At 40.0% G+C, this 21,747-nt stretch overlaps 2 protein-coding genes across 2 annotated transcripts; one reads left to right on the top strand and one right to left on the bottom strand.

The window, feature by feature from the left end:
• Positions 1-2,592: 2,592 nt before the first annotated feature.
• LOC134621227 (uncharacterized) lies at positions 2,593-6,640 on the top strand. Its single transcript, XM_065469766.1, has 10 exons — positions 2,593-2,605; positions 2,739-3,120; positions 3,205-3,345; positions 3,587-3,841; positions 3,926-4,174; positions 4,311-4,568; positions 5,523-5,825; positions 5,926-6,195; positions 6,317-6,400; positions 6,547-6,640. The coding sequence occupies exons 1-10, from the start codon at positions 2,593-2,595 to the stop codon at positions 6,611-6,613; spliced, it is 2,022 nt and encodes a 673-aa protein (XP_065325838.1). The 3' UTR covers positions 6,614-6,640.
• A 6,289-nt stretch (positions 6,641-12,929) lies between these two features.
• On the bottom strand, positions 12,930-21,111 carry LOC134620318 (NACHT, LRR and PYD domains-containing protein 12-like). Its single transcript, XM_063466430.1, has 12 exons — positions 20,989-21,111; positions 20,803-20,901; positions 20,574-20,699; positions 20,226-20,339; positions 19,167-19,245; positions 18,780-19,008; positions 16,834-18,631; positions 16,559-16,732; positions 16,089-16,262; positions 15,479-15,652; positions 13,675-13,721; positions 12,930-13,499 (listed from the first exon to the last, which is right to left on the bottom strand). The coding sequence occupies exons 1-12, from the start codon at positions 21,066-21,068 to the stop codon at positions 12,973-12,975; spliced, it is 3,621 nt and encodes a 1,206-aa protein (XP_063322500.1). The 5' UTR covers positions 21,069-21,111; the 3' UTR covers positions 12,930-12,972.
• Positions 21,112-21,747: the final 636 nt, after the last annotated feature.

The raw sequence follows: 21,747 nt of genomic DNA, 5'->3' as shown, positions 1-21,747 counted from the left end.
GGTCTAGAGATGGCTTTTTAAGTAAAGGTTTAACTACTGCCAGCTTGAAGGCCTGTGGTACATAGCCGATTATTAGAGATAGGTTGATCATATTTAAGATTGAAGCATTAATTAATGGCAGGACTTCTTTGAGCAGTTTTGTAGGAATGGGGTCTAAAAGACACGTTGATGGTTTGGAGGAAGTAATTACTGAAGTTAACTCAGAAAGATCAATTGGAGAAAAAGAGTCTAAATGAATATCAATGGTACTAAAAGTAGCTGTAGATAATATTACATCTGTGAGATGATTTTGAGTAATTTTTTCTCTAATGATAAAAATTTTATTTGTGAATAAGTTCATGAAGTCATTACTAGTTAACGTTAAAGGGATTGTTGGCTCAGTAGAGCTCTGACTTTTTGTCAGCCTGGCTACAGTGCTGAAGAGAAACCTGGGGTTGTTCTTATTTTCTTCAATCAGTGATGAATAGTAAGATGTTCTGGCTTTGCGGAGGGCTTTCTTATAAATCAGCAGGTACTTCTGATTTGAGACCTTAGTTTTCACAGGAGCTACAATATCCAGAGTCGTACGTAGTGAGGAGGTAAAATTATTAACAAGATGATCGACCTCTGTTGGAGTAGCGTTCAGATAGCTGCTCTGCTCTATGTTGGTACAGGGCATTGAAGATGATAACAGTGGGTGGATTATATTCTTAAACTTAGTTACAGCACTTTCAGAAAGACATCTACTGTGATAAAGTCTACTCTCCACTGCTGTGTAATCAATTATTGTAAATGTAAATGTTATCAGGAAATGATCAGACAGGAAAGGGTTTTCAGGAAACACTGTTAAATGTTCAGTTTCTATGCCATATGTTAAAACCAGATCTAGAGTGTGATTAAAGTGGTGGGTGGGTTCTTTTACATTTTGAGAGAAGCCAATTGAATCTAATAACAGATTAAATGCCATGTTGAGGCTGTCATCTAAACATCTAAAGTCTCAAAATACTGTGAAATACATGAATTTATACAACACTATATCACAGCTGTTCTCACACAGAGTATTCTACCTTTTTACAGCGCAGGAAATAATTATTTGATCCTCTGCTCAATCTGTAAGTTTGCTGACTTACAAAGAAATAAACAGTCTCTGATTTTTATCAGAGTTTCATTTTACTGAAGACACAAAATAAACCAAAGATCAAGATTAAACACACAAACATTACAAAGTGATTTGTGTGTCACTAAGTGAAACAAGTATTTGACCCATCAGTAGCGTGTGGTTGTTTTTATGCAGCTCACATCAAATCATCACTAAATGTTTCCTTCTTATTGTTCCAGTGTTGATACAAAGACATCAGATGAAGACAGAACAAAGTTCTTTGTGAATCTGTTCTGTGCAGCAGCAGAGAGAGAACAGCAGACAGGAGAGAAGATACTGGAGCTGTTATCATCAGTTTGCAGATACAAAAACAGTCCTCTGGAAGAGAAATGGTGTGACTTCCTGATGGACCTGTACTCTTATGAGACTAAAACAGGCTTGAGTGTCCTTCCATCATTACAGTCAGTTTTCCAGTCAGCTCCTGCAGTCTGGTTCATAAACCTCTCAGAGAGAAAGACCTCCATCCTCCTGGAAGTGCTGAAACTCCAACCAGAGAAGAAACAAGTGGAGCTGACAGGCTGCTCACATGAAAAGAGTGAAGTGAGGAGTTTCCTGCAGTGTCTGCCTTATATCTCACAGCTCAGGTAAATGAAATGTTCTTCACATGAGTCAAATAACTGTAAGAAAAGATGTGCTGTGAAAAGAAGTGAGGGAGATATTTGAAGATACATAAACTGTAAAGTGATGATTTTGTCTTGTGCTATTTGTTTTTTCATCAGCATCATATTTGTGACTTTATCTACATGGATCATATTGTAGATGTATTCAGACTCTGTCATATTTCAGAGGGAAATGTGCTCAGTACACCACTGTGTTTCACTGACTTGTTCAGCTGTTTGTTGCTATGAAGTTTCATATTTTCTATAAATCTCAGATGACTTTTAATGCAGACCTGCAGCAGAATCATGAAATGATGTGAAGAAGAAGAAGAACGTAGCTCAGTGCTGACAAGTCAGTCCTGTTTAAATCTGCTCTTAAAACAACAACAATGTGACATCAAATGTTTAAAGTCAAAGTTCAAACTGTTTGTGGCTTTTTGAAAATGAGAGCAGCTTCAAAATCAAAGCAGCTGTGAACCATCTCTATGCTGCAGTGATACAGCCAGAAACATCCTTTACACCTGAATCCATCATCGCCATGGAAACAACATGAAAGCAAACTCAATGAGTCCTTCGGTGAAGTAACTCAGTAAATGAATGAGTTACATGAAGCTGCACTTTATCTCCTGACTTTGTTGAACTTTACTGAGCATGATGATGATGATGGTAGCAGCTCTATAGTGAGCAGCAGATGAAGATTTCAGACAGCAGAGAGTCTTCATCACTTTGTGTGTCCACCTGCAGATGTGTTAGAGCAGGATGAGTGTTTGTGTTGTAAGAGTGTAAAACAGTGTTCAGCTGCTCTGATGGAAGATGTGTTTAACATGGAGCTTCATTATGTACAGGAAGGACAAGATGGAGTCCATCAGTAGTGTGTGGTTGTTCTATGCAGCTGAGATTAAATCATCACTAAATGTTTCCTTCTTGTTGTTCCAGTGTTAATAGTTTGAGGTCACGTCCTCATGACGCAGTCAGATTCTTTGTGAGTCTGTTCTGTGCAGCAGCAGAGAGAGAACAGCAGACAGGAGAGAAGATACTGGAGCTGTTATCATCAGTGTGCCGACGTCAAAATTTCCCCTATGATAACACAAACTTGACTGATTATGGAAAGAAATTTCAGTCTGCCTTCCTGCTGGATCTGTACTCCAAAGTGAAGGACTGTGAGACTAAAACAGGCCCGAGTGTCCTTCCATCATTACAGTCAGTTTTCCAGTCAGCTCCTGCAGTCTGGTCCATAAACCTCTCAGAGAGAAAGACCTCCATCCTCCTGGAAGTGCTGAGACTCCAACCAGAGAAGAAACAAGTGGAGCTGACAGACTGCTCACATGAAGAGAGTGAAGTGAGGAGTTTCCTGCAGTGTCTGCCTTATATCTCAAAGCTCAGGTAAATAAGACAGATTTTAATTAATGTTTTCATTTGCAGAATGTTTCCAGCATGTGTTTTGATTTCATCTTCACTGTGTTTCAGCTGTGATCCAGACTTCTTCCAGAGTGTGTGCACATCCATGTCTGTAAGATCCAGAGAGGAGGCCCAGCAGCTGGAGTCTCTGCTGCAGCTCCTGGGGTTCCAGCTGCTGTTAACAGGAGAGTTACACAGGAAAAGCTGCTGGTCTGTGGGGAGAGTTCTCAAACTGTGTGGCTCTAATGTGGATCTCATCCTCACACCCAGCAAGATGTCTGCCAGAGGAGCCACTCTCCTCTTTAGACACACAACACAACTACACAGTCTGAGGCAGGAAGTGAAATCGTGACTCTCTCTCGTTCTTATAATGCCATTTATCTACTGTTCACTTTGAATCTTTAGTTCTTGGTGTTCATCATTTCTGCTCTTTTGTCTCTGTGATCTTCAGGCTTTCCATCGACATGTCCTTGCTCCTGTTTCAGTGGGTAAGAAGAGACAGAGTGGTCTGTCCGCTGGCTGTTGAAGAGCTTTCTCTTGTGCCTAAGAAAGCCCGACCATCACACAGAGTATTGTTGAGGGCTGTCAGTAGTTTGGCTTCCCTGTTGAGATACTGGACAGTCGGACGGTTAGACCTGACTGAGAGCTGCATCCCTGCTCAGGGTCTGATTACACTGCTGCTCCATGATGGTCCTCTAACAGTCAAGTAAATGTCTTTCCTGAACATCACAGGCCAAATAAAATGTAGATTTTTACTTTAAAGCTTATTTTATATTTATGATCTCTGCAGACTGAGTGAAGAGAGCTTCCAGCAGCTTCTGTGTCTCCTCCATGAAATCCAGGACAAGGACTTGACGTTGTCCTTCTTGAGTAAGGTTGGTGGAGACCTGACCTCCTGCTGTCTGAACTGGGAGCTTCTTCACTATCTGCTGCAGCAGTCGTCAGCTCAGACCATCACTGTGAACCTGAGGAAGAACCTCTTCTTACAGGAGGAAACCACACGTCTGCTTCCCTTTCTGGACAGGATTGTGTTTAAAAGGTGATGAATGTAGTTTGATCTTTTACCAAACACAGTTTCTGCTGTTTAATCAGGAGGATTTGAAATGCTGTCTCATCTTTAATCAGCAGTTTATGGATCCTTTAAATAAAGTTGGAAATAAACTCTTTGTTTTCAGGCCCAGTCCCAGCTTTGTGATGAGCTCCATCAGAGAGCTCTACAGAGCTCATGACAGTCATGCTGTACCCAGTTTACTGAGGTCATTTGGTCATGTGATCAACCTGAGCAGCAGAGAGCTGGACTCAGTGGACTGTGCTGCTCTGATCTTCATCCTCAAACACGGAGACGGAGTCAAACTGAACCTCCTGTGGACCTCCATACCAGCAGAGGGAGTAGAGTCCATCCTCTTCATGCTGGACAAAGTTTCTCATCTCAGGTCAGATATTAGAGCTCGTTTCTCTGTGCTGCACCTGTGTGAGGTGCAGATGACGGTACTTCACACTGTCATGGAGGACTGCAGTTCTTTACCTAATTTTTTTTTTAAATAAATTTTATCATTATGACATACTTACAGTGCACTGCTTTATAAACTAACATTTTACTTTTACTGCGTGGAAAAGATTTTCTGAACAGCTGAACAAGAAACTAGAAGGAAACTTTTAAAGTCTTTAAAATAAAAAAAAAACAGCAGGCAGAGTGAACGTGATGCAAATGTACTTTACCTAGAAATAATAAAAACATGTCATGTTAACTACAGATAATAAAAGTTACACAGTAAAACTTTACTGTATTCACAAATTGATCGTTAATTAACTTTGCCTTCAAATAACAATGAATGATATTTACTAATCATTAGTAATTTTATATTTAGAAATATTACATGAATGTGTTGTTGGCTACTTTTATCAGTTGCTCAAACAATAAGCTGAAGGCTGGAGTTCATAAACCTCCAGACACATTTCAATTGGACCCATTAAAATAATCTGCAACACGCTCTGTTTCTGTGGTTTCCTGGACACAAAGCAGAGTTTTACTCTTCATCACTGCTGACAAATGATCCCTTTAATCTGATTATATTGCAGTAAATTATGGAAAACACAGTTATCGTATAAACTGAGTCCTTTTTCATTTAAAGCTGTTTTCTGTTAACATCCACATGCACAATCAGCTCAAACAGTAAAACTGGGCTCAGTGTGACTTTGTCACTAGTTTAATAACATGAGAGTGCATAAATCCAACATCTAATTACAATAATGTATTTGCTGCTAGTTCATAGATGCTGTTCTCAAAATCCTTTAGTTTCAAAGATCAACACATTTTATTCAAGCTAGCAGTGTGTTCGCAGCATCTAAAAATTTAGTTTTTCTGTCTCCATGTGTTTTCCTTGCAGTGTTGACAGGAATCAGCTGCTGAGGTTCATCCACTGCTGTGCTGCCTGTGACGTCCAGCAGGAGGCAGCGTCAGGCCTGCTGAGGACTCTGCAGCACAGCTTGGATCTGTCCTGCTCCTCCTGTGTGGAGCTACCAGAGGAGGATCAGCCTGAGTCTCTGAGTCTGACTGCTGATGACTGCAGGGCCGTCTCCACCATCCTGACACACAGCAGCCGGGACACACAGCTCGACCTGCGAGACTGTGAGGTGGAGGACAGCGTGCTGGACCTGCTGTTTCCTGTCCTCCACAGGGTCCGCCTCAGGTGGGAAAGACCACATAAGAGTCTAAACCAGAGAGAAGCTCGTTCACACTGGTGTTGATGCATCCTGACAGTTTCTCTTTGCTCTGTTTGTCCTGTTTAGAGTCAGTAAAACTGTCCTCCTCCAGCTGCTGTCTCTGGTTCCTGTGAACAGTGAGAGGGACACAGTGAGGCGGGCGGTGTGCCTGTGTGGAGCCCTGGGTGGAGAGCTGGATCTCAGTCACAGCACGCTGGATCAGAGGGCCTGTGGGGCTTTGGTCCAGATGCTGGACTCGTGTGAAGGGCTGACAGAGCTGGACCTCAGTCACTGTCAGCTCACTGACCAGCTGCTGCTCCCTCTCATCACACATCTGCACAAAGTCCAAGTCCTGGAGTGAGTGTCACACACTGATCCTTCTCTGGGAGGCACCAATAACCATCAGCCGGTTCACACACACTACAATAATATAATGTGCAGCGATCACTTAGAGCCACTTGTTGTGTTTGTGTTACAGTCTGAGTCACAATCAGATCACTGATGCTTCGACTGATGTGTTACTGCAGCTGCTCTCCATCAACCCCTCCATTGACTGTGTGCGGTGAGCCAACATGAATCAGTCCCCATCAGTGAAGGAGTTTCTCCTCAGACTCTCAGAGGAATCATTCACAGTCTGAGCTCACATGGATTCATGTTGTTCTGTGTGAATGAGTGACGTCTGCTCTCTCTGCTTTGGTCTCTTTCTAGACTCTTCAGCAACAACATCGTGCACAGAGCAGCCTTCAAGGAACACAAGCAGTTTGAGATCTGGTGAAGCACTCGTCACCATCATCATCATCATCATTGTCATCATCATCAGGGAGCTGTGGTTTTATGGTCTCATAATTGTTTCTTGCTAATCTGTAATGTACAACAGCAATAATGGTTCAGTAAGCTTTAATAGCTACTTTAGAATGTTTTATTTTGCTTTATTGTATTTCTTTATTATGTCATTATTAAAAATAGTATTTGTATAGAAACGAGCACATCTCAGACTTTCTTTCTGAAGTTCAGCAGATTTTTGTTTTATGGAGCTCTGACTGAAGCTATGCAACAGTCATCCTAATGATTACACATCAGATTTATTTATCGTGATTAAATTATTTTCGAATAGTGAAAAAAGAAAGTGAGGCTGTAATAATTGCATTAAAGTTGTTAGTCTGCTTTCTTTTTTTTTGGTACTTTTGCAAAACTGCACTGATTTTGGACTGCATGTGTGAGTCGGAACATGCACAGATGTCATAATGATTTTCACAGTAGTCATGTAATAACATTACAGGCAGGTGGCATGATAATAAAGATACCAGTGAGTGTCATTTCTTTATTTTAAATGAATTAATGCAAGAAATAAAGGTGTGGTGTAAAACACGGTGCATATTTTGATTGTATGAAATACATGTGAAAATCAAATCAGTTTACAAATATCATTTTTAATCATGTAAATGTACAAGATGTGATCTTGACTGAAAACAGTTTACAAACATGTAAAACTTGAAGTCTGTGTTTCAAAATAAAAGTGCACTAAAATTTCACATTTCTTTTAATATGGGAATCATAATTATATAACAACACTGAGAGTGGTTTTATTATCATATACATATTAAGAGAGAGTATGTCATCACACAAAACTGAACGGGTTTAGTGAGATTAGTATTGTTTAGCACTTGAGATACAGAGTGGGTTGTCTGTTAATATTACAGTTTTTCTCGATTGCTAAAACACATTTCTTGAAACTACGCCTCATATCCGCACAACAGTAAACACAAATCCATAACATCTCACTCAATTCCCCAAACATCCTATTTCCAGGTCAAAATGAAGCTCTACACCCAAAACTATTCACTCCTGCTGAAAAACCGAACTTTGCCCTCAGACATCAAACACAAGCCCTCAAAAACACACACACTACAACAGAGTTTTGCACACTGGTACAATTAATTCAAAACAATAGTTCCAAAACAATTAGGTTGCTTATGGTTCTCCCCTTCAAAACCCTTGTCACATGATAAACACAAAAGACGCAACCAATGTATGTACAGTAGCACATTGTCATTCATGTACTATACAGTACAACACACACCAGAAACATTATCCCACCACAGCATCTTGTCTTTGGTCTGGGTCAGGCCAGAGAATCTCATCCACATCACAGGCTATATTGGCCCCAGCCAGGCAGCGGGGGTAAAATCCTCTTGCATGCCTGATCCACCCCTGGCATGCATCTACTGATATGTCTAGGCAGGCCTCTTCCATGGCCTGAAGGAGGTGAACACGGACATAAGGTTCTCGGTCATACACTTTCCACCGCCATGCCGAAAATAACTCCTCTATCGGGTTTAGAAAGGGGGAGTATGCAGGCAGAAAGATATTAGAAAACCTTGGGTTATTGGTAAACCAGTCACGAACCAGAGCAGCGCGATGGAAGCTGACGTTATCCCACACAACAACGTAGTGAGGCTGCTCTGGCTGTGCTGGTTCCCTGTAGTCCAGCTGGAACATATGTTGTCTTAAACCATCAAGAAAAGCAAGGAGAAGCATAGTGTTATAGGGTCCTAGTACGGCATGGCGGTGGAGTACCCCTCGTTGGCTGATGGCTGCGCACATAGTGACATTCCCCCCACGCTGACCAGGGACATTTACAATAGCCCGATGGCCAATTATGTTCCTCCCCCTTTTCCTTCTTTTGGTCAGGTTAAAACCTGCCTCATCCACAAAGATCATTTCATGGGGAACAGGCCGTCCTTCAATCTCAAAGATTCTCTGCAAAACACATAACACAGTAGCGTCAATCGGTACCCTGAACCAAAGTTCAAGAGTGCTGAAATGGCAGCATAAACTGCCATGCTGTGATGGTACACAATACCTTATACAGTATCAAAACTCATACCTGAACATATTCCACACGTTGGTTTTTCACTCTGTCAGAGTTTCGTTCGAAAGGGACTCGGTATGCCTGTTTCATCCGGAATTGATTCTTTCGGAGGATGCGGTCAATTGTGGAGAGGCTGATGGCATTTATGCCTCGAAAAAGATGATCATCCTCAATCACTCTCCTTTGAATCTCTTGCAGGCGGATTACATTATTTGCAATTACCATGTTTACAAGTTCCCTCTCTTGCTCCTCTGACAAAAGCCTTAACCTGCCTCCACCAGGTGGTCGTCTCTGTGTCCTACAAAAATAGAAGCACTCATTACTGTAACTGTCACACATTCATTTTACAGGAAAATAATGGAAACATACTGAAACTCAAGACACATAAATTCAGTAACTTAAACGTTACTGTACAAAGCAGTCTTACTGCAAGTACACCTACCTGTTTTCCTCCCTGAAGGTTCTGATGATGGAGGCAACAGTGAAGCGACTCAAATTTGGTTGTACTCGTTGCCCAGCCTCCCTCATAGTCATCCCATGGACAAGGACATGGTCAACTAAAGTGGCTCGAATTTCATCCGAGACTGACTGTCTTCGTGCCCTTGCTCTTCCCCTTCCTTGTCGCCGTCGTTCTCCACCTCCACCTCCTCCTCCTCCTTCACCACGTCCTCTTTCTCCACCACGTCCTCTTCCTTTGCATCTCTTTGGATCCATTGTTTCAAACCTGAATGAGCTGACTTTGGCCCTTTTATCTATCCATCGCAGGTTCTGATTGGTGTGTGCTAAATTTTGACTCCTAGTGTTTCCACCTGGTTAATTGTGTGCTAATTGGGCTCAAGCTATGCTGACTTACGTTAACATTATTGCATGCTAGTGCTTTCTACATGACTACATGGTGTAAGCACTGTAAAATGTAGGGATTTGTGTGTAGAGTTTTGCAGTACCAGTTCACCAAATTTGAGTCATGTGTCAAAGCAGGGAATAGTGTTTATAGTTCAGGGAAATGGGTGAGCTTTTTGACCAATAGCGTTTATGGTTTTGAAATTTTAGTTTAGAGGCCTGGTTATAGTGTTTAAGCAATCGAGAAAAACTGTAATATGAAATTCAAGTGTAGTCTTTTAGATTGAATTAACAGAAATGTTGCACTCATTATTCGGGATTTCTATCCAGTTTATACATAGTGCCCCATTTTCAGAAGCTCAAAAGTAGGTGGACAAAATGATTGACAGCTTTTGTGTTTTTGGTTTTCCATTATTTCCTGATCAGTTTATAAAAGCTGTTTTTAATACTTAGATGAAAGTCCTGAAGTCTAAAACCTAAGGACATCAGAAAATTCCTCCCTTGAGATGCTTACATGCTTTCTTTGGTGAAATCAGGTGACTGACTTCCTCATTGAAAAATACATCTCATTTTTTTTGCCTTGACAGACTCTTAGGTTGCTTTAGAGCAGGGGTGGGCAACTCCAGGCCTCAAGGGCCGGCCCACATAGGCCACGAAGGCCTACGTGGGTGCAGTGTAACCAGTGGTTTGCACCTTGTTGTGTTTCTGTTCATGATCTCTTGATTGTTGCCCTTGAGAATGATACATGTACATCCTCAAGAGTGTTCTGGATGTTCAATGAACAATGAAATTGTTTTTCTTAACCATGGAAATAATTTGGTCATCATGCACTTTTCCTGTCTTCTGTGATCTTTCAGACCTTTTTGCTGAGCTGGCATTGCTTCTTTTTAAGAATGTACCAGACTGTTGATTTGGCCTCTTCTGAAGTTTTTGCTTTCTCTCTAAAAGAATTTTTAGAGCTAACTATAGCTAACTATGGCTTATCCACATTGACATGAAATTGCTTTTCGGTCAATTGTTCAAATAATTTTGAGCTTTTTAAAATAGGTGACTGTCCGTTTGTACAATGTGTTTCTTTCTGTGTGAGCTGTGGGCGTCACTTTAATGACAGCTAAAGATTAATTTCAGGAAGTAGTCAGATCCATTCACTTTCTGCTTACTTTTTAGTTTTTATATTTTGATGATTGTATTGTGACACCATCATGTGTCAACGTGTTTCTTTTTTAATAACGTTTTTATTATTATTATTATTTATTAAATTATTTTGTCTAGCAATATGTTGAACGCAAGATGGCTCCCTTGTACAACTAATGCATCACACATTGTATATTTCTTGTTCCATGGATCTACCTCAGGAGGTTGCGCAGGCATTCTACTGAAAGTTGGTGACTGCTCCAGTCTGGATGCCAATTATTCTTGGGCAAGCTACTAACACCAACTCACTCTCTGATGCATCTATTGGAGTTTGCATGTGTGTGAATGTAAGATAGAAAGCACTTAAACATAAAAAAAAACCCTGCTTGTATAAACAGTGGTTAATGGGACATGTTGTATAAAACACTCTGATGCCCCACGAGATTAGAAAAGTGCTGCATCAGTCCATTTACCCACTGTTAGACATTAGTCCCATGAGAGTTTCTGTTAGTGTTGACAAAATCTCTTCCTTTTCTTTTCCTTAGTGTGTATCATCAAATTATTTCAAATTTCATGTTTAATTCTACCAAATTAAACAAATATATCTATAGTAATTTTACACAGTTTTATAGTACAACCCCATTTCCACGAAACTATGACGCTGTGGAAAATATAATAAAAACGGAATGCAATCATCTGCAAATCTGCTAAACCCATATTTTATTCACAACAGAACATCCCATGTTTCTACTGAGATATTTTACTATTTCATGAAAAATATTAACATAATACAACCAAATGAAGCTCAGCTGTAAAGTTGGAGCAGCACAAACTGTGTTTGGTATTGTCACAGGAATTTGCATATATTCGGTTGATGATGTTAGATTATAGAAATATCTGTGAATAAATAACATTAAATTCACTTTGAAGTGATTTTCACACTCCTTTATTAAGCTATGGGAGAATACCAGAGATAAACACACTGAGTAACCTTTAATGTTTAGGTGTGTGCGTTTAAAGTTTCAGATCTCTAATGTGCAGCTACCATGTTAGAAATAAACAGCAGTATTGACATCACACTGAGCAACAATATAGTGTTAAGCTGAGCTGATAGATTTCTTGTCCTGCTTTTTTATATGTGATGATCAAATCCCAATTATATTTGCAGCAAAAGTGTTAAATCTTACTATTTATTTATATGTTCTTTATACTACTGAGTTTGCAGTAGGAAGTGCTCAATCAGTTAATTTTGTACAGGAGAACAGATGCTACCTTTCAGGTGAGCATACACGAACCCTGAATCAGAAAGCCTGACTTACCCAAAAAGTTAATATCCTTATCTAACAGGATGAGGCTGAATTTAAAAACACAAAGGGGTGAACTTAGGAAGGCAGCTTTATTGCGCTGTGGAAAAAATTGAATACAGGATATAAGAAACAAAATCCAAAACTAGTAAAGAAGAAGACTGGAAACAAAAAGGTTGGAACAGGGAGTTGTGAGGAAACCGAGGAACACGGAGAAACACACAGCTAGTGGGACGACACGACAACGGGCCGAGGGAAACAGAGGACTCAAATACTCAAAGGATAAGGAGAGAATGAGGAACAGGAGGGAAACACGGCTGGGACTAATCACACACAATATGACAGGAAGGAAGCAAAACTGAAGACAGGACAAAGCACTATCAAAATAAAACAGGAAACATACATAAACTCAGACTCAAGACATGCAAGCACAGTGACTCGGGAGACAATAATAAACATGGAAACAGTACTTAACATGCATGGAGGCAAAACGTGAAACAGACTAAATAAAAATAAGACACTCAAAACCAGAAATACAAGTGCCTAAACTAGGAACACTGGAACAAGTAGGACAAAGAAGGAAACTGAACCATAAATAATACTAAATCCCACATTATAAATGAAATCAGAAAAACACAAATACTGGGTCACTGATGCAGTACCATGAAATTTACTTCTTTATAAATCTGAATAACAATGTTATACTTCAGAAGCTTTGTCTCCAAATTTACATGCTATTATTACAGTTATTTAATGAAGAGGTATTATATAAAGACTATGAGCTGAACTAAACTTCAGAGAAACACAACATACAAAAAAAAAAAAATCCTGGGATAATCATAGATTCCATTTTTCAATAACTGAAGTTTCCATCATCATTTAAAACATCAACTGATTGAATCCATGAATCTGAAAACATGTTTTTGACTGAGAAAGGCAGACATGTACCGACTGAAATGTTCAACAAGACTATAGAAATTCATACTAAACTACACACAGACACACTGAAGAACCAAATGAGACCGTAAACCCAGGATAAAGAGGTTCAGTGAATGTGGTGTTGAAGGTGTGCAGGTGGATCAGAGTGTTAGAGACTCTGTAGAAGGACAGAGTGCCAGCAGGACAGTCCACATACACTGCTACTCTCTTAGAGACAGAGGAGGAGGAGATGGATGTTTTTTGCTTATTGTGCCACACAGAGTAACCAAAATAATCAGAGCAGCTCAGACTCCAGGACTGATCATTTTTTCCAAACACACAGCCTGTCCTCCCTTTCCTTCTGATTGTTCTGTAACTCACTGATATATAAACTCCCCCTCTCCACTCGACCTCCCAGTAACAGCGACCAGTCAGACCATTTCTATACAGCAGTTGAGGACAGATGCAATCAAATCTGTCAGGATGATCAGGATACGGCTGAACCTCCTCCACAAACATCACCTTCCTGTTGTTTTCAGACAGTTTGAGATTTCTGTGTACTGTGTTTGTGTCGATTGTGAGTTGACAGGAATCTGATGAAGAGAACAAACACAATCCAGCTGCAGTTATTGATCCATCATCTGTTCATTGATTGACACTTTGATGATGACTCCTGACATCAGAGATGTGAATGAGTGATGTGACAGTTTGAAGATGGTTGAATGTGTGCTGCTTTGTTTTCATGAATCACATTAAAAACACACTTACACTTCCTCAGACCTGGTCTCAACCATCGGACTCCAGCAGGGTCCACCCTGAAAGGAGGAGGGGGGTCAGACCAGCACAGTCTCTTTCAGCATGCACACATAGGCATTACATCGCTCTCATACACGTACAGTTAGACACTGATAAAGGAGCAGTCCAACATATTTATAAAAATTGCAGGCTGAGCAGACATTTTGACTTTCTTGTTGTAAGCATGTTATTTACTTTACTCTTCAGATCGTGTGAAACTTATTAAAAAATAATAATCCCCAAAATGAACTCACGGTGATGTGGTCTGAAAGGTACATATTATGGGCAGCACAGCTTCACCATATAGATTCAGCACAGCCTTATAGATTCAAAATTAATATAATTTATTTATATCAAAGTACTGATACATTTTTGTTTGTTTCATAAAATAGTTTGTTTAATAAATGAGTCCATAATTTATAAAACAAACAACTAAAGTGATTAAATTAATATCAGTTCAACTGAATGATATTTTTAGAGTGCCAGTCATGACAACAGCTGCCTTTAGGCACTGTAGTTGCTAAATAAAAAACAATCACGCAATCCTTCATGAGCATTTTTAAGAAGAAGCACTCCACCTTTAGAGCAAACAAATTTGGCAAATGTTACACGGCAGGAGCCAGCATGTCTGTGATGGTTGGGTGAAGCATCTTCTTGGAGGGTCACACATCCACATGTTTTTATTTATTTATTAAGATCTAGGGTATGTAAACTTTGAATTAGGGTCATGTTGGTATTTTCTGTTTTCAGTAAGATTTTTAAAACAGGCAAACACAGTTGTTTAATAAATGGCTTCACCCAACTAGTAACTATGAGTGAAAGATAAGTGCTCTCTTAATCTTTTAAGGGAGCACAGTTTCAACAGTAACTGTCAGAAACAGCAGCATAGCAGTGGAATACATTTTAATTAGATGAAGTCAAAAGCTGATGCTTAATTATTTCATGTGACTAATGTTAGATTTGTATTGTTGGATTGTCATTTATGCTTAGAAATATATATTTATATATGCTTAGAAGTATATAATCATTTGTAGATTGAAAGAATGTCTCATCCTAGGAGGTCTGTAACAACTCGGTGTAGCATGAAGAGGGGAGTGCGTTCACTCCTCTTCAGAGTGTTCTGGCATAGATCACACACCTTCTAGGAGAGGTCGTATCTTCTCTTGTTGATATATGGTATAGCAAACATACGTATATCTGTTTGAGTGTAAGAGCCTTTGTTTATGTGAACTGCTGGACTCTCTGGCGCCAGTAGGGTGGGGAGTCTTCACGGGGTCTCCCCCCCCCCCCCCCCCCCCCCCCCCCCCCCCACACACACACACGACACACAGACAAGGCATTCTTTGTCCACATGTATACCTATGTAAGACATCATATGTTAATGAACCTCTACATACATCTATACATTGATGTAACCACAATAAAAGGAGTGCTACAGGGACTGGCTGAGAGTCTGACGAAGGTCAAGTGGGTGGAACGACACTTGGCTCCAGGCAGGTCTCCCTCATACATGAGTAACAACTTTGCCTACTTGTGGCTTGCTTTTTGCTGTGTAGTAAATTGTCTTGAACGTTCCAGCTGTGGGCCTGTGTTAGACAGACCCATCAACTAATATGTTAGTTTACTCTTTTGATGGAGCTCATACATGTTGATGTCTAAATATCATACACATCGAACAATGAGGCAAGTGTACCAGAGGGAATAAAGGACAGAAAGAACTGTCGTCTATTACTGTTATATCAGAGACTGGCTGTGGCTGCAAAAGGCTTCTCTATACCTTAGAGTGTTAAGTCCCCAGTATGGATCCTTCTGTATAGCGGACAGCTGCTTTACTTGTTCGTGTCCTGGATGATTGTAGCTCAGGTCCAGCTCCCTCAGATAAGAAGGGTTGGAGCTCAGAGCTGAGACGAGAGAACCACAAGCTTCGTCTGTGATCAAACAACCTGACAACCTGCAGACACCAAGCATGACAGCTAATCTTCCAGAACAGCAGTGCAGTTAAAAAGAAGTGGGTCAGAAGATGGCACTAAATTAAAACACAGATGATCATTTAGGTTACTATAAATCACTGAGAGAAAACATTAAAATCTAAATGTTTTATCATAGTCAATGATATGATAAACAATGAAATATAATAGTTCAAATAAAAGTAGAATAGTTAAAATGAAAGTAAAAAATATAAATCTATGCTAAACTTAAACTAAGTTGGAACCTATTTTTAGTCTTTAACCAAATTCAAGTAAAAATTGGAATCATTTGTGATGATACATTATGGTGGAAAGAAGGAGAAAATTTATGAAAAATCCTAAAAACCGTCTATTTAACAATCATAAAAATGAAGCTAACTAAAGTGGTTATTAGTAATAAAAAAAATGTAGAATCCTGACCTGAGTGTTTCTAGTTTACAGTGAAGACTTTCTAACCCAGAAGACAACACTTTCAGTCCTGATTTTGCCAGGTCATTGTTACTCAAGTCCAGCTCAATTAGACTACAGAACTGGGAACTGAGAATGGAGGATATAATTTCACAGCTTCTCTGTGATAGGTCACAGCCACTCAGTCTGGAAAGACAACAAAACACCAAAAAATAAAAGATAATTCTTGTACATGCAAAGTCTTTACTGGCCTACTCTGAATAAATAAAGTGCTAAAAATGAAATGCTTAACTTTTTCCAATAAATGTATATATGAGTTTGTTAGTCTCATCAAGTTGCCTCATCACCAGACTTTATAGATCTTAATAATAAAAAACACGAATATACATCTGTAAAACATCAAATTCAAAGTCTGGGAAGTTTTCTTTTTAAATATCTACTAATTGCCTTCTCATATCAAATTGCAAAATACATTATCTGACCTGATAGTTTTCAGTGTAATGTGTGGATGTTTCAGTCCAGCAGATATCAACTTCACTCCTGAGTCCCGCAGGTTGTTGTTACTCAGATCTATAGCTGTCAACTCACAGTCCTCCATTTTAAGCACAGAGGACAGAGCTTCACAGCTTCTCTCTGACAGGTTACAGCTATTTAGCCTGAAGATACAGTAATATGAAATTAAACAGTGATGGATGTGTTTGTCATTCCTGTTAAAGGGAGAGAAGGATGTTTAAATCTTTAAAACTTTATAACTTACAGAGCTTTTTGAGAAGCTTTGACTACTGGCAGAAGCCTCAGAAGAGCATCCTCTGAAGCAGAATATTTCTTCAAGTCAAAAACCTCAAGGTCTTCTTCTGATGACAGTAAGATGAAAACCAGAGCTGACCACTGAGCAGGAGACAGCTCATCTGTGGAGAAATGTTCTGAACTCAAAGACTGTTGGATCTTCTCCACTATGGCACGATCATTCAGCTCATTTAGACAGTGGAACAGGTTGATGCTTTTCTCTACAGACAGATTCTCATTGAGTTTCCTCTTGATGTACTGGACAGTTTCCTGATTGATCTGTGAGCCATTTTCTGTCTGTGTCAGAAGACCTTGTAGGAGGGTCTGATTGGACTGCAGTGAAAGACCCAGGAGGAAGCGAAGAAACAAGTCCAGTAATCCATTTGGACTCTGTAAGGCCTTTTTGACAGCAGTCTGATAGAATTGAGACCCTGTATGTTGTGTTGTTTCAAAGTTCCTGGAGGTGTTTTGTTTTTCTTCCAGCAGATTGAGTCCAGAGTTGATGAAGGTCAGATGAACATGAAGAGCAGCCAGAAACTCCTGAACACTCAGATGGACAAAGCAGAACACCTTCTCCTGGTACAGCCCTCTCTCCTCTTTAAAGATCTGTGTGAACACTCCTGAGCACACTGAGGCTGCTCTGATATCGATGCCACACTCTGTCAGGTCTGATTCATAGAAGATCAGGTTGTCTTTCTGCAGCTGATCAAAAGCCAGTTTTCCCAGAGACTCAACCATCTTCCTGCTCTCTGGACTCCAGTGTGGATCTGTCTCAGCTCCTCCATCATACTTGACCTTCTTCATTTTAGTCTGAACAACCAGGAAGTGGATGTACATATCAGTCAAGGTCTTTGGCAGCTGTCCTCCCTCTCTGGTTTTCAGCACATCCTCCACAACTGTAGCAGTGATCCAGCAGAAGACTGGGATGTGACACATGATGTGGAGGCTTCGTGATGTCTTGATGTGGGAAATGATCCTGCTGGCCTGCTTCTCATCTCTAGATCTCTTCCTGAAGTACTCCTCCTTCTGTGGGTCAGTGAACCCCCTGACCTCTGTCACCATGTCGACACACTCAGCAGGGATCTGATTGGCTGCTGCAGGTCGTGTGGTTATCCAGAGCTGAGCAGAGGGAAGCAGGTTTCCCTTGATGAGGTTTATCAGCAGCGCATCAACTGAGGTGGGCTTTCCAGGGTCAGTTATGAGCTCAGTGTTGTGGAAATCCAGAGGCAGTCGGCACTCATCCAGACCATCAAAGATAAACACAACCTGGAAGTCCTCAAAGCTGCAGATTCTTACTTCTCTGATTTCACTAAAGAAGAGATTAACAAGTTCCACCAAACTCAACTTTTTCTCTTTAAGGACATTCAGTTCTCTGAATGCAAATGGAAATATGAACTGAAAATTCTGGTTAGCCTTTTTTTCAGCCCAGTCTAGCGTGAACTTCTGTGTTAAGACTGTTTTCCCAATGCCAGCCACTCCCTTTGTCAGCACTGTTCTGATTGGTTTATCTCTTCCAGGTGGGGGTTTAAAGATGTCTTCTTGTCTAATTGTTGTTTCTTTTTTGTGTAGTTTCCTCGATGCTGTTTCAATCTGTCTTATCTCATGTTTGGCATTCACGTTTCCAGTCCCTCCCTCTGTGATGTAGAGCTCTGTGTAGATCTGATTCAGAAGGGTTGGATTTCCTGTTTTAGCGATCCCCTCAAACACAAACCCAAATTTCTTCTTTAGGTGAGATTTAAGTTCATATTGATAACGTCGAGCAAAGACTTCTGAAAACATAAAATAAATAACCCAAATACATGAATTATTATATAGTCAACATCTCATTCCCCTAAAGAGTGAACATATGTTTGTCTAGCTCTTGAGATATTAGTTGCATTTATACAACATCTGCAATCTTGAGAAATATCCTCTTACTGTTTTGCAGACTATCAGCAAGTTCCTCTTGCTTAATTTTCCTCAGAAAGTGCAGTGTAATCTTCACCAAAGCCTCTCTGCTGTTTTCCCACTGCTCTTTAACCTCAGCCTCCAGCATCTCTTCATCCTTGCTCTGACTTTCTAAGTATTCTGGAAAATCTGCATGTAAAACCTCCTGTAGTTCCTTCAGTTGTTTCTTCACAAAAGAGATGATGTTGTCCTCCACGAGCTGGAACAAAATACCACACGAATGGTACAATAAATTGAAATAATTGAGCCAAACATCAGATCCCTGTTGTACATACTAACAATCCACTGGTCTGCAAACTGCAGCATATAGATGACTGTGAACAAAATATATGTAAAACTGGTTATACATGTACAGACCATAAATATTGATTCCAAGTGTGTTTGACACGGATGTGCAGATTGCCCACTGGGTACCTCTGAGCCCTCCTGGTCCAAGCTATGGAGGAATCAAAATAAACCTATCATATAGGTAGCAAAAATTCTAGGAGTAGCCAAATCAATAATCTGATATATATTTTTAAAGAGAATGAATTCAATCACCACTTTAGCATTATCAAAAGAAAAAAAACAACACTGAATCTAACAAAGTCAAGAACACTCTTAAAGAGGTAGGAGTATAATTGGCAGTCCCAAGCCCAATCTTCGCCAAATCAAACATTTGGTCATCAAGAATGTGATTTCTATACCGGACTGGTCAGGACCTGGGTTAACAAACAACTCTGCTGATTAACAGGGTGACAGTTAAAACTGCCAGTATTGGCTAAAGGCAAAAAAGGAGGAGAAGGGAAAGGCATATTCAAATGCAGTGAGAGAGAAGGAAGGTAACAATATGGGCTTTAAATGGTGGGCCACAATTGGTAAACAAAGCAAACTGGTTGAGCGAAAGAAGGGACATAGATATGTTGTGTGTGGAAGGACAGCGAGGCCAGGGGCGTTGGAGGTGGATTCAAACTATTGTTCAAAGGTGTAGATATGAAACATAATGAAGTAGGAGGAAGAAAAAGTATGTGAATAGTGCTGTGTAGGTCAAAAGAATGTCAGACAGGATCTAAGGAACTTGGAAAGAAAAAGGTCATGAGTTTAACACCAGTAATCCAACAGGTGATGTTAAGTATTTTTAGTGGGCATGCCCCACAGGTTGTTCCGAAATGTAATTCGGAAGAGAAAGACAAATTATGAAGTAAGCTAGGTGAAATGGTAAAGAGTGTTCCTGGGCAGGGATTACAGAGTGGTAATTGCAGCAGACTTCAGTGGGCAGACAGGTGAAGGGAACAGAGGTGATGAGAAGACCTATCGGTCCAGTAGATTAGAATAAATATCGGATATCAGACACAAAAATCAGCACAAACAGGCCTAAACTTGTGGAAAGCAGAGAAACTCTCCATGCTGAGTCAGTTACATTTAAATAGAGATTACCTATCTGGAGCAAAATGTTGTCCTTTAAAATCAATGCTCATATCCTTTGATTGATCACTCTTTAAGGACACACAGCTGGGTTTAGGTTCAGGAGAATTTGGAGTCTGATGGATACTGACAGAAAGAATGTTTAAAAAAAAAAAAAAAAAGAGGTTAATACAATTATTTCAAGACCAAAAGCAGGACTGTCTCATAAACAAAACTAATATGGACATGAATTGAGGAAATCTTTCCTCTTGTGGTCATACATTCATCTAAAGGCCTGAAAATCAAAACAGCAGCAAAACAAAAGTTAACAAAATGTATTTGCTTTCTATATCTTAACAAAGTCAACATGCTTCTGCTTACTTTACAGAATTAGCCTGTCCATCTTTAAAATCAGTAGGCAGTTTCCTTGAATTATTGCTCTTAAAGGAGACATTGCTGGGTTGATCTTTATACTCATGTCCAGGTGCGTCTGGTCTTTGATGAATCCTGACAGAAGAAATGTTGTTAAATTCCGCAAATGTTTCCTTGCACATAAAACCTTAAAATGTGTATTTGAAGTTCAAATCAGTTAATACCAATAACAACTTACATTTTACCAAAGGAACTTTTTTGTCTGAAATTAATCACAGCTTCCTTTGAATCACTGCTTTTTAAGGACACACAGCTGGGTTCAGGTCCAGGTTGGTTCCTGTAAATAATGGTGGAGCAGTGATGTGAGTGCTGAGCTGCTGTGACATGGAGAAGAGTCATGGACAGTTAGAGATGGTCATCTCACCTCTGAGCTTTGGTCTGGCTCTCACACAGAGTTGTTTCACATGGAGGGACTCCCTCCTCTCTGTCCTCACACTGATCCATGCTGCTGAATTCACATCCACATCAGCTCACACACACTTTCTACCTTCACCTGCAGAGGAAACACAAATCATTCATGGGACATCAACTGAAATCCTCCTTTCTGTGCTGTGCAAAATATCAGCTGCTTCTTTCCTGCATTCAGCTGAATGCAGTCAGACAGCAGTGTGAGGCAGAGGAAGCTGCCATCAGCTGCTCTACTTCTACTATCAGTCCACTAGATGGCGCCATGAATCACACACTGAAATACACTGAGTCACTGTAACTGGAAGCTTCAATTCATTAATAATCACTCAGTTTAACACATCTAAACAGGATTTTAAAGCAGTTTGGATGATCCATAATTCAAAGAGGATCAGTAGTATTTAAGGTAAAGTGAAGAACTGGATATTACTGTTTGAATATGTGATGATTATAATTATTGTGAGTACAAGAAAACAATGATTAGAATAAAATAGGCTCAAGTTTGTTTAGATGATAGGGTACAGCTGTAGATCATAAGAATAGGACAGGATTTGTGAATGTGCGCATTTTGGTTAGTTTAGCTATAAGCCTGGGTGTGTGTAATTGTAGAGAGAGAGGAATTTATTGACAGTGGGGGTCTGCCTGTCATAAAAGGAAATAGAAAGCCACAGTTGGAGGGTGCTAGGAATGTGTGGAACAGCTAGGAAAGAGAGAAGTA

Source organism: Pelmatolapia mariae, linkage group LG23 (genome assembly GCF_036321145.2).
Source record: "Pelmatolapia mariae isolate MD_Pm_ZW linkage group LG23, Pm_UMD_F_2, whole genome shotgun sequence".
In the NCBI taxonomy this organism is placed as follows: Eukaryota; Metazoa; Chordata; class Actinopteri; order Cichliformes; family Cichlidae; genus Pelmatolapia; species Pelmatolapia mariae.
Note: the sequence above shows the minus strand (reverse complement) of the source record. Positions and strands in the feature narration are given on the sequence as shown.

Coding starts and splice junctions, on each gene's coding strand:
- LOC134621227 (XM_065469766.1), top strand. Junction 4,569..5,522: donor GACAAAGTTTCTCATCTCAG/GTCAGATATTAG, acceptor TTTTCCTTGCAG/TGTTGACAGGAATCAGCTGC. Junction 6,196..6,316: donor CACAAAGTCCAAGTCCTGGA/GTGAGTGTCACA, acceptor TTTGTGTTACAG/TCTGAGTCACAATCAGATCA.
- LOC134620318 (XM_063466430.1), bottom strand. CDS start 21,068: ATGGATCAGTGTGAGGACAGAGAGGAGGGAGTCCCTCCATGTGAAACA. Junction 20,902..20,988: donor AGCCAGACCAAAGCTCAGAG/GTGAGATGACCA, acceptor CATTATTTACAG/GAACCAACCTGGACCTGAAC. Junction 16,733..16,833: donor AAAGCTTCTCAAAAAGCTCT/GTAAGTTATAAA, acceptor CTGTATCTTCAG/GCTAAATAGCTGTAACCTGT.